This window comes from Hipposideros armiger, unplaced genomic scaffold, assembly GCF_001890085.2.
Source record: "Hipposideros armiger isolate ML-2016 unplaced genomic scaffold, ASM189008v1 scaffold_310, whole genome shotgun sequence".
NCBI classification, from domain to species: domain Eukaryota; kingdom Metazoa; phylum Chordata; class Mammalia; order Chiroptera; family Hipposideridae; genus Hipposideros; species Hipposideros armiger.
This window is the reverse complement of record NW_017731660.1, coordinates 1,109,891-1,122,435: the sequence shown is the minus strand read 5'-3', so window position 1 is coordinate 1,122,435 and position 12,545 is coordinate 1,109,891. Positions and strand designations below refer to the sequence as shown.

General features: G+C 50.9%; 1 protein-coding gene across 1 annotated transcript in view; it reads right to left on the bottom strand.

Moving 5' to 3' along the window:
* ZAP70 (zeta chain of T cell receptor associated protein kinase 70) overlaps positions 1-12,545 on the bottom strand; it is a 26,885-nt gene that overhangs the window by 2,667 nt on the left and 11,673 nt on the right. The window contains exons 4-10 of the mRNA XM_019660005.1: positions 11,897-12,057; positions 4,065-4,203; positions 3,885-3,966; positions 3,756-3,802; positions 3,478-3,529; positions 2,259-2,433; positions 1,494-1,700 (exon numbers count right to left, since the gene is read on the bottom strand). Coding sequence (XP_019515550.1) covers positions 1,494-1,700; positions 2,259-2,433; positions 3,478-3,529; positions 3,756-3,802; positions 3,885-3,966; positions 4,065-4,203; positions 11,897-12,057 — 863 coding nt within the window. The remainder of the gene's footprint in view (positions 1-1,493; positions 1,701-2,258; positions 2,434-3,477; positions 3,530-3,755; positions 3,803-3,884; positions 3,967-4,064; positions 4,204-11,896; positions 12,058-12,545) is intronic.

Sequence of the window (12,545 nt, the reverse complement as noted above, 5' to 3'; positions counted from 1 at the left end):
CACACACACACACACACACACACACACAGCCTGCCAGCTCCTCCCTCTCCCCACCCCTTCTCTTGTCCACCTCCATCCTCTGCCTACTCAGGCTAGAAGTCCTGGCCTTGCCCTCGGCTCCTCTTTCTCACACCCAGCATCCAAACCATAAGCACACCTAGCAGCCCTGCCTTCAGAATCCCTCCAGAACCCTCCTCCACTTCTCCCACTCCAGCTTCTGCCATCCTGGTCCAACTCCCGTCGTCATTGCTGGCCTGGACCAGAACAGTCACCTCTGCCCTCACCCTCCCATCCGCGCCCCCAAACACACACACATATAGTCTGTCCTCCCCACATGGTCAGGTCCTGCCCCTCCTCTGCTCACAGCCTCACAGGGCTCCCACTTCACTCAGGGTCAAATCCAAGTTCCTGTGCCCACCAGGCCCTGCATGATCTGCCTGTCACCTCCCCATCAGCATCAGCTCCAGCAATAAGTCCCCATGCACTGTTCCCCCACCACAGCAGGCACAGGCGCACTTCAGGGACTTCGTACTGGCTGTGCCCTCTGCCTGAAATGCTCTGCCCCCAGAGCTGTGCTTGGCTGCCTCCCTGTTTGCACAAACCTCACCTTCTCTCTTCTCACCTCCCACCCTGACACTCACAACTCCTTTTCCATGGTATTTATCTTCCAATATACTCCATACCTTACTGTATTATAATTATTATTTAAAGCCTCTCTTCCCCCAACCAGAATTCAGGCAGAAACCTTTGGCTCTTTTATTCGCTGATGAATTCCAAATAATTACTGTCACAGGGAAATTGCCCACTGAACACCTGTGGAATGACCAAATGCATGAGCCAGGCCCACCTTGAAGGTGTGTGCACCAGTGAGTGTGGGCAGGTGGCACAGGCCTCAGGGAATGGAAAAGGTCGTGTCTGTGAGGATAAGAGCTTGAAGCAAGAGGGAACACAAATGAAATAGCAATTTCTTTAGATCAGAGGTCGGCAAATTTTTTTCTGTAAAGGGACAGATAAAAAATACTTTAGCCTTTGCAAACTGCATGTTGGCTCTGACACATATCCCTGTGTGTGCCTTTTTTCCGTTTATAGCCCTTTAAAAATGCAAAACCATGCAGGATAAAACAAGCCTTAGCTGTAGTTAGCTGACCCTGCTTTAGACAGTCGACTTAATTTCACACAGGTCGTGAATGTGGCAGAGAGTGGGGTGGCAATGATGATAATACTTAGAGCCATACTTAGCTGACAAGCATACTTAGCTGCCAGCTGCTGTTCTAAGCGCTTTATAAGTTTCCCCTCATCTGATCCTCACAGGGCTCCTGAGGTAAGCACTGTGACCACCACTGTGGGACAAATGAGGAAACTGAGGCCAGATGAACTGAGAGCTGCTGGGGTCACACCAGTATGTGGCAGTTACTGTCAAGGTGTGTGCAGGGGTAGGTGAGTGTGTCTGTGAACATAGAAACCCCCGCGTGGATGTGCTGGGAGCTGCTCACCTCTTCCCAAGGAGGAACTTGTGCAGGGGCCCACCGCCCGCCATCTCCATGACGAGCATGAGGGCCTCGGCCTTGCACACACCGATGAGCCGCACGATGTAGGGGTTGTCCAGCTGGTGCATGATCTGCGCCTCGCGCATCATCTCGTCCTTATCTGCCTTCTCCGTGCCATGTTTCAGCACCTTGATGGCTACGTCAATCTGCTTCCTGCCGCAATGCACACCATGCAGGGAGTGCACCCGTGAGCCAGCACGGGCCCTGCCCCGCCCCCAAATAGCCCCCAACCTGCCCCTCCTCCCAGCACGTGTGCTGTGGACACTGTGGCTTGCACCCTCACACCCGGTCTCCCTCCAGGGCCCAGGCACACAGGCCCCAGCAGTCAGCATTGTCTTCAGCTGGAGCAGCACTCAGCCAACTCCCTCCCCGGGACCCTCGCTGAAAAGAGCATCTTCATTCAAAGTTACACCCTTCCCGGAAGCAGCCTTTACCCAATGACCACTCGATGCGGGGGTTCAGGGGGTCCCTCTGCAACTCCCTGGGGTTGGCTGAGGCTTCTGTTACCACCACAGTCCAGCCAGCCTCCCCTGTCCCAGGCTGTTTCTCTCATTCCTTCTCAGGGGCTGTCCCCACATGTACGCTCCCAGGAAATTCTCTAGCAAGTTCCTGTCCCAGGGTCTGTTTCCCAGGCAAACTCATGTCACATTCTGGCCCCCACCCCATCTCTGCGCCCCCAGCGGTCCCCCCACCGCACAGGGGCAGCCATACTTGCGCATACGGTAGACACCCTGGCGCACTGAGCCAAAGTTGCCGCAGCCAAGTTCAATGTCAGCCATGAGGAGGTTCTCACGCTTCAGGAAGAGCTTCTTATCCTTGAGCTCCTCAGGGTCACTATAGGGACTCTCATACACACTTGTGTCCATGGGCATTGGCCGCGCTTTCTCTGGGGAAGTTAGGCACACTGAATAGGGTACACACACAGGTGTGCACTCCCAGGTCAGGGGGGGGCGAAGGACAGAGGGATGGGGAGGAGAGGGCAGCCTTGGCATCCACAAGGCATGTGACCCAGACAGGGCTATACCACCCAAAGCGTGCACATGCACAGGCGTACAAGTGTGTGTGTGTGTGTGTGTGTGTGTGTGTGTGTGTGTGTGTGTGTGTGCGCACTTCTGGTCCCATCTCTGGGAAGCCATGTCCTAGTGGACTAAAGGCGGTGCCTGTGTCCACATGTATGCACCCATGTACATTCCCACCCATATCTGCGTTTGTGTCAGCACAAGTGAGCATTAGCGTGCCAGTTGGAACATGCACATCTGTGCCTGTGTGCACCGATGTGTGTGCACTTATGTCCGTGCCTGCCCGCGTCTACGCAGGCACCACGCAGCCATGTTTCAAGGGCTCCAAAGGTGAGCCTCTCGTACACACACAGCCATGTGTGTTCTCTGAGCCACACGTGGGCAGGCTAGTGCCACATGGCAAACACAGGACCATTGGCAGCAGGGCATTTTAGGGACGTGGGCTCTGGAGCCCATTTGCCTGGGTTCCAATCCTGTCCCACCGCTGCCTAGCTGTGTGACTTAGGAAGTTATTGCCCTCCTTTCTCATCTGTAAAATGAGGATGATTACCATGGCTACCTCCTATGGCATTTCGGGAGAATACAACAAGCTCATATGCCTGTGAGCTTGGAGCATAACTGGCATATAGTAGGTACTTAACAAATGTGTGTCTGTGCCTGGTGGCCCAGCTATGGCCAAGTGTCCTCCCCTGCGTGTCAGCATGCACCCGTGTACGTGCACACATGTGGGTATGATGCGTGTGCCTCCGCGCAGGATTCTGTAAGCACAGTATATACACAGAGCCAACCAAGCGGACTGCCACAGGCTAGGCCAGGCCCATGTCCATTCCCCAGCACACTCAAAGCCAGCACGGACCCTGCCCTCAGCCTGGCACAAACCTCATCATACACCTCCACCTATGCCAGCTCACCTGGTTCAGGGGTGTATCCATCTGAGTTGAGGGTGTCGATCCGTCTCTGAGGCTAAAGGTCATGGGGTCAGCAAGGGTCAGCAGGGCCCGAGCTGGGGGCACCAGCCACTCTCATGAGACCCATATCCTCTGACAGCTCCCAGGGACAGTGCAGGCAGGGGAGCCTCTTCTGTTCCATGGCAGCCCCACTCTCCACCCCAGCCTCACCCTAGAAACAGGACCCATGGCCCCACCAACTCCATCCCTGAGGCCCCAACCTTGGAGTGCCACTGACTCACGTGGGTGAACGTGGATGGGTGGGCTGGGAGTGTGGGAGCGGCGACCCCTAGGGGAGCAGAAAGGGTGAAAGGGTGGTGAGGGGTGAGGGACATGTCCTCTGACCGCCTCCACCCTGCTGCCACACTCACCTGCACTGGCGCTGGTGTTGGGGCAGGCCTCCTTCAGACAGTAGATGAGCCCATCGGCCTTAAGCTTCAGGTACTCCACCAGCTGCAAGGAGGGTGTCAGGGCAGGGCTTCCCTGCTCCCCAGGAGCCTGAGCACCCCGCCACAGTGTCTCCCCCACTACAGGGTGGGTGGGCAGCTCACCTGCCACAGGGTGTCAAACTTGGTCCCCTCAGGTATGCAGTATTTGCCTGCCTTGTCCTGGCTGATGAGGTAGTGGTACACAGTTTTTCCGTAGATCAGGGACAGCGCGTACGTGCCCTGCTCCTTCCGGGGCCTCAGCCTGGCAGGGGCAAGAAGGGAAGTCATCCCTACAACCACCTGGGTCCCTCTGGTGCCGCCCAGCCTGACCCTAATTCCCGGTCACACACACCCTATGGGCTCTGTATGCATGGTGTCATACTGAGGCAGCAGAGACTGGGGGAGCTGAGGTCAGGCCCCACTCAGCCTCCAGACCTACTGGTAACCTCCAGGCCTGTGGGGCGCATGGGGTGGGGAGCAGAGAGGAGAACCAATAATCCCAGGAGACAGTCATCCAATGTGACATGTGACCATCCATCCACAGGAAAACAATGGGCTTCCCACTCAGCCCTGTATTGCCTGATACTAAGCCACCCACAGCTGGGCACTTGGCCATCCAGGGGGGATACTCAGCCATCCACAGGGCACACTCAGCCTTCTATAGGGGACACTCAGCCTTCTACTGGGGACACTCAGCCATCCACAGGGGACACTCAGCCATTCGCAGGGGATACTCAGCCATCTGCAGGTGACACTCAGCCATCCACAGGGCACAGGAGACACTCAGCCTTCCACAGGGGACACTCAGCCATCTGCAGGGGACACTTGGCCACCCATGGAAGGCTATTTGGACCTCTGGTGGACACAGAGCCACTCACAGGGGGCACACAGGTCTACACAGGTGGATATAGGACCATTTTCTTGAGGAGAAGTGCATTCTCATGCACTTCTACATGAAGAGCAACAAAGGTAAGCACAACTCCATGGCCAGCGCACGCGACACCTTCGTACCAATCAGAACGAGTCACCTTGTCATCACAATAGACCTGCCAGTTATCCTAACAGACCAACCTTTGATAGAATGAGACCCTTGACTGTCCTCTGCTGGAAATTTGCCAAAATAAGTAAATAAATATTCCATGTCTATGAAAGGGAATTGAGCCCCTCAAAGATTGTGGCTTTGTGCAGTAAGAGCCTATCTACCCCCACACATATGTGCACTCCCAGCCCAACCTGACCACATGCACACACACACAGACCAACCTGACCACACATATGCGCGTGCACACACACACACACACACACACACACACACACACACACATACACACACTGATTTAAAGTCCAATGCCCATATTCTCACACACCATGGTGAAACCAGTCATCATCTATCACCATGAGTCACCGGCACAAGGTCCTATTCCACAGTTAAGGGCAGATGTCCACTGGAGGACAGAGGGCAGCTGGTCCTGGGGGTCTCGGGCCCTGTGGAAGGTGTAAGTGGCTGACCAACAAACTAGAGAATTGCATTGAGTACAGAAGAACTGGCTGGCAGCATGCAGCCTGAAATAGCACTGGGGTCCCCACAAGTGGTGTAAACTCAGGCAGGGCTTGGGATCTGCCATGGATATCCATTCATGGGACAAATGTTTACTGAGTGTTGACCACGTGCCAGGCACTGTTCTAAGGAAGGGATTCAGTGCTGAACAAGTCAGATGTGAGCCCAACCTGCAATTGAGCACTTCCATGGGCCAAAGGAACAGAGAGATCTCCCTAGATCACAATGGTAAACCTGAGTGAAGGACCAAGGGGTGGTTTGTGCATGTCCCATCCATTCAAGACAGCAAGTTCCCCAGAGAACAATGCAGTTCCCAGGCTAGCCCACAACAGTTAGGAGATCCCTGAAGATATAGGAAACCAGAATAGGGTGATGGGGAGCACCAAAGGGCAAGGAAGAGAGCCCCACAATGAACTATGACATGTTTATGTCCCACAGAATGGAAAGCGCTTCCATAGCTAGACTGGTGGGCTAGTCTAGAGGTTATGGTCTCTAATTACTACTTCTCTTCTTTTGAGAAGTGAAAATATCTCTTAAGGTCAAAACCTTAAGTTTTGAACTGACAACAGAAATTTAACGCCCAGCCGCTCACCAGCAAACATGTATAGAATATTGAAAAGACAGCCACACATTAGGCATTTCTGCCCATCGGTAGATGGAGTGATTCCACATTTCCTGAATCAAAGCTTGGCCATGTGACTTGCTTTGGCCAATAAGACATCAGCAAACATGACACAAGGAAAGGCTTGGAAAGTGGTTGACCACCAGGGCTTGCCTGCCCCCGCTTGCTTTTCCTGGCAACCCTGCAACCACTGTGGTCCCAATATGAGTCCAAGTTAGCCTGTTGGAGAAGTCACATGAAGGAGAACAAGGCACCCAGCCTACCAGCTGCCCAACATGGGAGTGAGGGCATCCTAGACCATCCAGCCCCCGGAAACTCCCTATCTGACTGCAGCCACAAGAGTGAACTCCAAAGAAACCAGCAGGAGAACCACCCAGCTGAACTAAGTCCAGGCTGCCAACCCATTGAGTCAAAGGTGAATAAGTGACGTGTTTTAAGCTGCAACATTTTAGGATGGGTTGTTATACAGCAAAAGCTAACTGATATACTCTCTTTGGAAAGAGACATAAAAAAGGAGCCACCAATTCCCAGAAAATAACCACTTAGGCAAAGACATTGGTGTGGTCACCACATACAAGGTGTGATTAAAAAAATACAGTGAATGTTTCAATTTTAAAAATTTATTATAGTAAAAGACACATTGCCATTATCCCCCTCAAAATACCTCCCCCCTTGCTTTGAACACACTTATCCCATCATTCTCGCCACTTTCTGAAGCAGTTCTGGAAGTCCTCTTTCCTGAGTGTCTTTAGTTACGCTGTTGTGGTTGACCCAATGTCCTGAATTGATTCAAAACGTTTACCTTTCATGGTCATTTTTACTTTGGGGAAGAGCCAGGTGTTGCATGGTGCCAGACCCACTGAATAAGGTGGATGAGGACACACCATAATGTCTTTTTTTTTTTTTTTACAGAAATTGCCATACCAGAAGCAATGTATGGCACGGAGCATTGTCATGATGGAAGATAATTTACATCACACTTTAAAACATACCTTCTCTCCACTGTAACTCACACCTGACTGACTGCACCGAACAAGTTGAAAGTTCTCACACACTGTTACTAATGTTCGACACTGCTTCCCATATTGAAGATCCCTGCCTTTCCAGTGGATGACACTCAGCAGGAGCACTCACCGTATGTTCTGATCACATTTCAATGCCACACATTCTACTTTATTCACCAAAACACCACTAGGTGGGGCAGTTCTTTGTCCTTGTGGTTCAAACTTGAACTTAAGCTAGAGGTACAGGTGAATAAATCAACTTGCATCTCCACTTTTAAAAGAATATAGATAACCTGATAATGGTGATAAAAGTAAGAGCCCAGATTTATGAAGATACTGGTTCTAAACTCTTCACATTTTTGTCATTTCGTCTGCACTGCATTCCCCACAAGGTAGGTACTATTCTTATCCCCATATTGCAGATGAGGAACTGAGGCACAAGAAGATTATAAATGAGAAAACTAAACTAAATCAGAAGTTCTTAACCTGAAAAGGATTCTGAGAATGAGATTCAGGACTAATCATAATCTCATGTAAGTATACGAGGTCTGACAATTAAGTTTGCAAACTTGCCACCGTGTGCTTACATTGGCAGCACTGTACAAACAGCCTGGAAAGGTTTCATAACGTTGGTATATGAATGTCTCACAGCTGTGTTTGTGTCGATGTGTGGCGGTGTCTTGCTGAGTGGCGTTCACTATTGTTGTTGCATGTCTTTGTGTGCCATCATGAGAAGGCCTGAGCTTGAATTAGAGCAAAGAACAAACATTAAATTTCTTGCTAAACTTGGCAAGAGTGGAAGTGAAATCAGGGACATTAGTCCAAGTTAAGCCATGCAGAAAACAGCAGTGTACAAATGGATTAAATGTTTTTCTGAGGAGAGAGAACGCGACACTGATGAAGAGCGGTCAGGGTGGTCAATAATGAGCAGAACTGATGAAAATATTGCAAAAATTTGTTGAATTGTATGTCAAAATCATCAGCTGACTGTGAGAAGCATAGCAGAACAACTATAAACATTGATAGAGAAACAGGAAAATCTTAACTGAAAATCTTGGCATGAGAAAAGTGTGTGCAAAAATTGTCCCAAAGGAGCTCACCAATGAAAAAAAGCAAAGGAGAGTCGAAGTTTGCCAAGATCTTTTTGAGAGGCAAGACGATGTTTTGGGCTGTGTTATCACTAGTCATGAAACACGAGTGTACCAATATGACCCTGAAACAAAGCGTCAAAGTTCACAATAGAAGTCAGCCAATTCTCCATGACCAAAAAGTTCCCTTAGTCCAAATCAAGAGTCAAAATGATGTTGCTAAACTTTTTTGATATCAGAGGGATTATTCATTATGAATTTGTAAAAACTGGACGAACACTTAACCAACTTTATTATTTGGAAGTGTTGAAAAGGCTGTGTGAAAAAGTTAGATAAAAAGGACCTGAATTTTTCACCAACAATTCATGGTTCTTGCATCACGACAATGCACCAGTTCACACAGCACTGTCTGAGAGGGAGTTTTTAGCCAGTAAACAAATAATTGTATTGGAACACCCTCCCTATTCACCTGATCTGACCCCCAGTGACTTCTTTCTTTACCCAAAGAAAAAGGAAATATTGAAAGGAAGACATTTTGGTGACATTCAGGACATCAAGGGTAATAAGATGACAGTTCTGATGGCCATTCCAGAAAGAATTCCAAAATTGCTTTCAAGGTGGACTAGATGCTGGCGTTGGTGCATAGCTTCCCAAGGGGAGTACTTCAAAGGTGACCGCAGTGATATTAGCAATGAGGTATGTAGCACTCTTTCTAGGGTGAGTTTGCGAAGTTAATTGTCAGACCAAGTATGCAAGATCTCTGGCGTAAACATGTTTTGGAGGGTTGTGAGAGGGGTTTGGCTTCAGTAAGATTCCCAGAGGGGTCCATGATCCAGAAGAAGTTCAGAACCACTTAACAATATACTCTTGAAGGCCCTTCCCAGGGGTCAAGTTTCTTATAAAGTTGAATCAACCAGTACCACAAATGCTGCAAGTATGCAGAAATGCAGGAAGCTGTGGCAGCAATCACTAGGAACAATGCCATCCCTTCTTTAACATCTCTGAACAGTCAGTGGTAAGCGTATCCCTGGTCGTACTTCCAAGTGTGAGTGGAATGCCTCTTTCTATCACACACTGACCTCAGAACTAGACCAGTTCCGGGCGTTTCCCAGGCCCTGTGATAGCAGGAGTGTTCCTCTCACCCCTGCCCCATGTGAGGTTCTGTGCCTACAGCTTTGACCTTCGGCCCCCAACTATCCACACACTGAGAAAGCAGTTACTGGCTATAGGAACCGCCAGAAAAACCAACAATAGTTTTTTCCAGAGTCTGGCTCATTGTAGCTGCTTCTGTCTCTTGACATTTCCCTGGCATGAGTCACTGTCCCTCATAATGTCACTGTTCCAACTGCTTCTGAATGTGAGTGCCAGCCTCAGTTTCTGTACTGTACACAGATTCTAGGTCCTTCAGCCTCACCTGTCGTGGCCATGCCGGTCCTACCTGCCTCTGAGCCTCCACGCCGCTGGACAGCCAGAGCCCGGCGGCTCAAAGCCACTGGCCCTGGTTCTCCTGAGATTCCTTTCATCTCAACAAGGTCGATTAATTCGAACCCTGTCAAAACCTCTGCTGAGTTAATGCAAAAACTTTGCAAACTTTTCCTTTGGGCAGTGTAATTCTTTGTCAAACAACATCTTCCATGAAAGCTTATAATATGAAACAGGTCAAAGCTGCACTGGGATGAGGCCTCAGAAGCCCACTGGCTCTGCCCTCCACTCACTCCTTCCACCAGCTCCATCCTGGGGTGGAGGGGCATGGGGGGTGGGCGGAGAGAGAAGAAGAAAAAAAAACAAGACAGAAGGGAGGCAAAGACCACAGTGATGAAAAGCTGAATTAGGGACTTGAGATGAAACCAGGGAAGGAAGCTTAGACTGTAAAAACAAAGGAAGAGGAAATTACATGTCATGAGGAGAAAGCAGAGACCAGGAGAAGAATCAGCTACACCAACAGGAGGGCCATACAATTCCTCCGTGTGGTCAACTTAGAGAGAGCCCCAGGCACTCAGGCACCTGGGGGTAACGTGTGCACAAGCAAGTGAGATATAGATGTGTGTGAAATGTGGGACCAAATGTCCGCAGCGTCTTAGTGAGCATCTCACCTTAGATGGGGAGTGTGCAGCGTCTGGATGAAGCCGGATAACATCAGAACAAGTACCAGCCCTCACTAGAAGACGGAGCCCTCTAGAAGCACCAGATGCAGCTCTGCTCCCAAGTTTACAGTCCAAAAGGAAAGAACCCCAAACACTTGTGTGTGAGATGTTCATCACCTCCATTTTGGCTCCTTGTTACAATCCTGTAATGGACTACTTGCAAAACTGGCTGCCTTAATTCCTCTCCTGTGGGATTAGCCGAAGTGGTTAGGCAGGGTAAAAAATTTAATTTATCAGCTGATAGCACAGTCCTGTGGCAGAACCTGCATCCTGTGGGATACCAGCAGGCAATCTGGTGCGCACAAAGACTGCACATGGGTGGGGAAATGGAGGAAGGGGTCCGCGGGGATGCCCCGGGAGAAAGAACAGCCCTTGGAGAGGGGTGGGAGCAGGGTTCGGCCATGCAGGAACACAGGCCATGGGGATGGAGGCCCTGAGAATTCAGACACCTTGGGGAGGGCACTGGACTTCCTGAGGTCACAGGAAAGAGGCAGGCACCGAGTTTCTCTGTATCTCGAGGCCTGAGCTATGTCAGCTCACATCTGGATAACATCCATTATACAAAGGGACCTGTGTCCAGACCAGAAAGCAGCAGCCAGCAAGACTTCCAATACTGAGCAAGGTTATGTAAATATCTTCAGAGATTCCTTCACAATAACCAAATCACAAACAGCCACCTGGCTCAGCTGTGGCCCAGACACGGGCACATACGAGTACACATGCCCAACCACATATACCAACAGCTAACATTTACTGCACTTTTAGTACATGCCAGACACTGCTTGTTGCTTTCCACATAGTAAGTCATGCAATCCTTGTAGCAGACCCTTGGGGAGGTACTGCCATGCTCCACAGGGCAGTTAGAAGGAGTCACTGCCTCCCTCCCTCACCTCCTCCAGCTCCAGACCTCACTCACTCAGCTCCAAGCACACTGGCCTCCTCACTATTTCTCGAAAGTGCCAACAACCTGTCTCCTGGGCTTTGTACTCACCTCCCTTATCCCAGAGGGCTGCACAGCTCACTTCTCACCTCCTTCGGTTCTTTACTCAAAAGTCACCTGATCGGAGAGGCCTTTTCTGGCTACCTAATCTCACCCCCCTCCCCACCTATACACACTTACCACCACCTGACAGACTCTGTATTTTATTTATTCACCTTTTTTGTCTACCTGCTCCATAAGGACAGGGATCTGTGTCTGTTTTGTTCACGGCCATGTCCTCAGTGCCTGCAACAGTGCCTGGCACATGGTGGCTATACAGTAAATATGTGTTGAATGAAGGTGAGTAAATGGAGGCAGACGGAAGTTCAGTTACTTGCCAAATGTCCCCAGCTGGTAAGTACCAGACACTGGATTCCAACCCAGGCAGGCAGTCCAGCTCTGCAGTCCTAACCACTGCTGCTCCTTTCCCATAGAACAGCCCTTCGCACACTCAGAAATGCATATCCACTTGCACGTGGAGCACAGGCACACTGCTCACCCTCCACCAGCACAATGACACCACCGCCGCCTCACTGCCCGCAAGCCCAAGCCCCACGTACAGGAACTTGCCGTCGGTCTGCGAGCCTGAATACAGTTTGCGCTCGGCCTCCTCACGTGTCAGGTTGCTGTGGTACCAGGGCATCCGCTCGTGAGCTGTGGTGGCGATGAGCTTTTCCACCTGGGGGGCCTGACTGATGATGGCCTGCTCCAGGGCCTCTCCCTAGGGAAGGGAGGGTCAAGGGCACTTGTACGGGAGCCAAGTGTGTGGCCACAGGAACCCTCTTCTATCTCCTGGACCTTCACGGTTGCCTCTGTCCCCATGAGATCCCACTCCCACCTCACCCAGGCGCACCTGGGGTAAGTCCTTCAGGCTGTTGAGGCCAGCCATCCTCCCTTTGTCTATGTTCCCACCTCAATCCATTCAGTGCGCCACCCCCCTCCCGCCCCCCTATCCAGGGCCGAGCCCCAGACCCCGCCTTTCAGTCAGCTCCAAGCTCTTCTCTAGCTTGAAGTTCTGACACTGGTAGTTGAGCACCTTGGTATATGTAGTACAGGTGGTCGAAGACCACAACCCACGGCTCTACTGGCCACCCTACCCAGAGCACCGCCCCCAGCCCAAGCCTTGCTTCTGGATCCTGAGAGACCTCCACCTTCCAGTCTGTCATCGTTTAGGCCCCTGCTTCGGAGGCCCCCTCCTAGGTGTCCCCG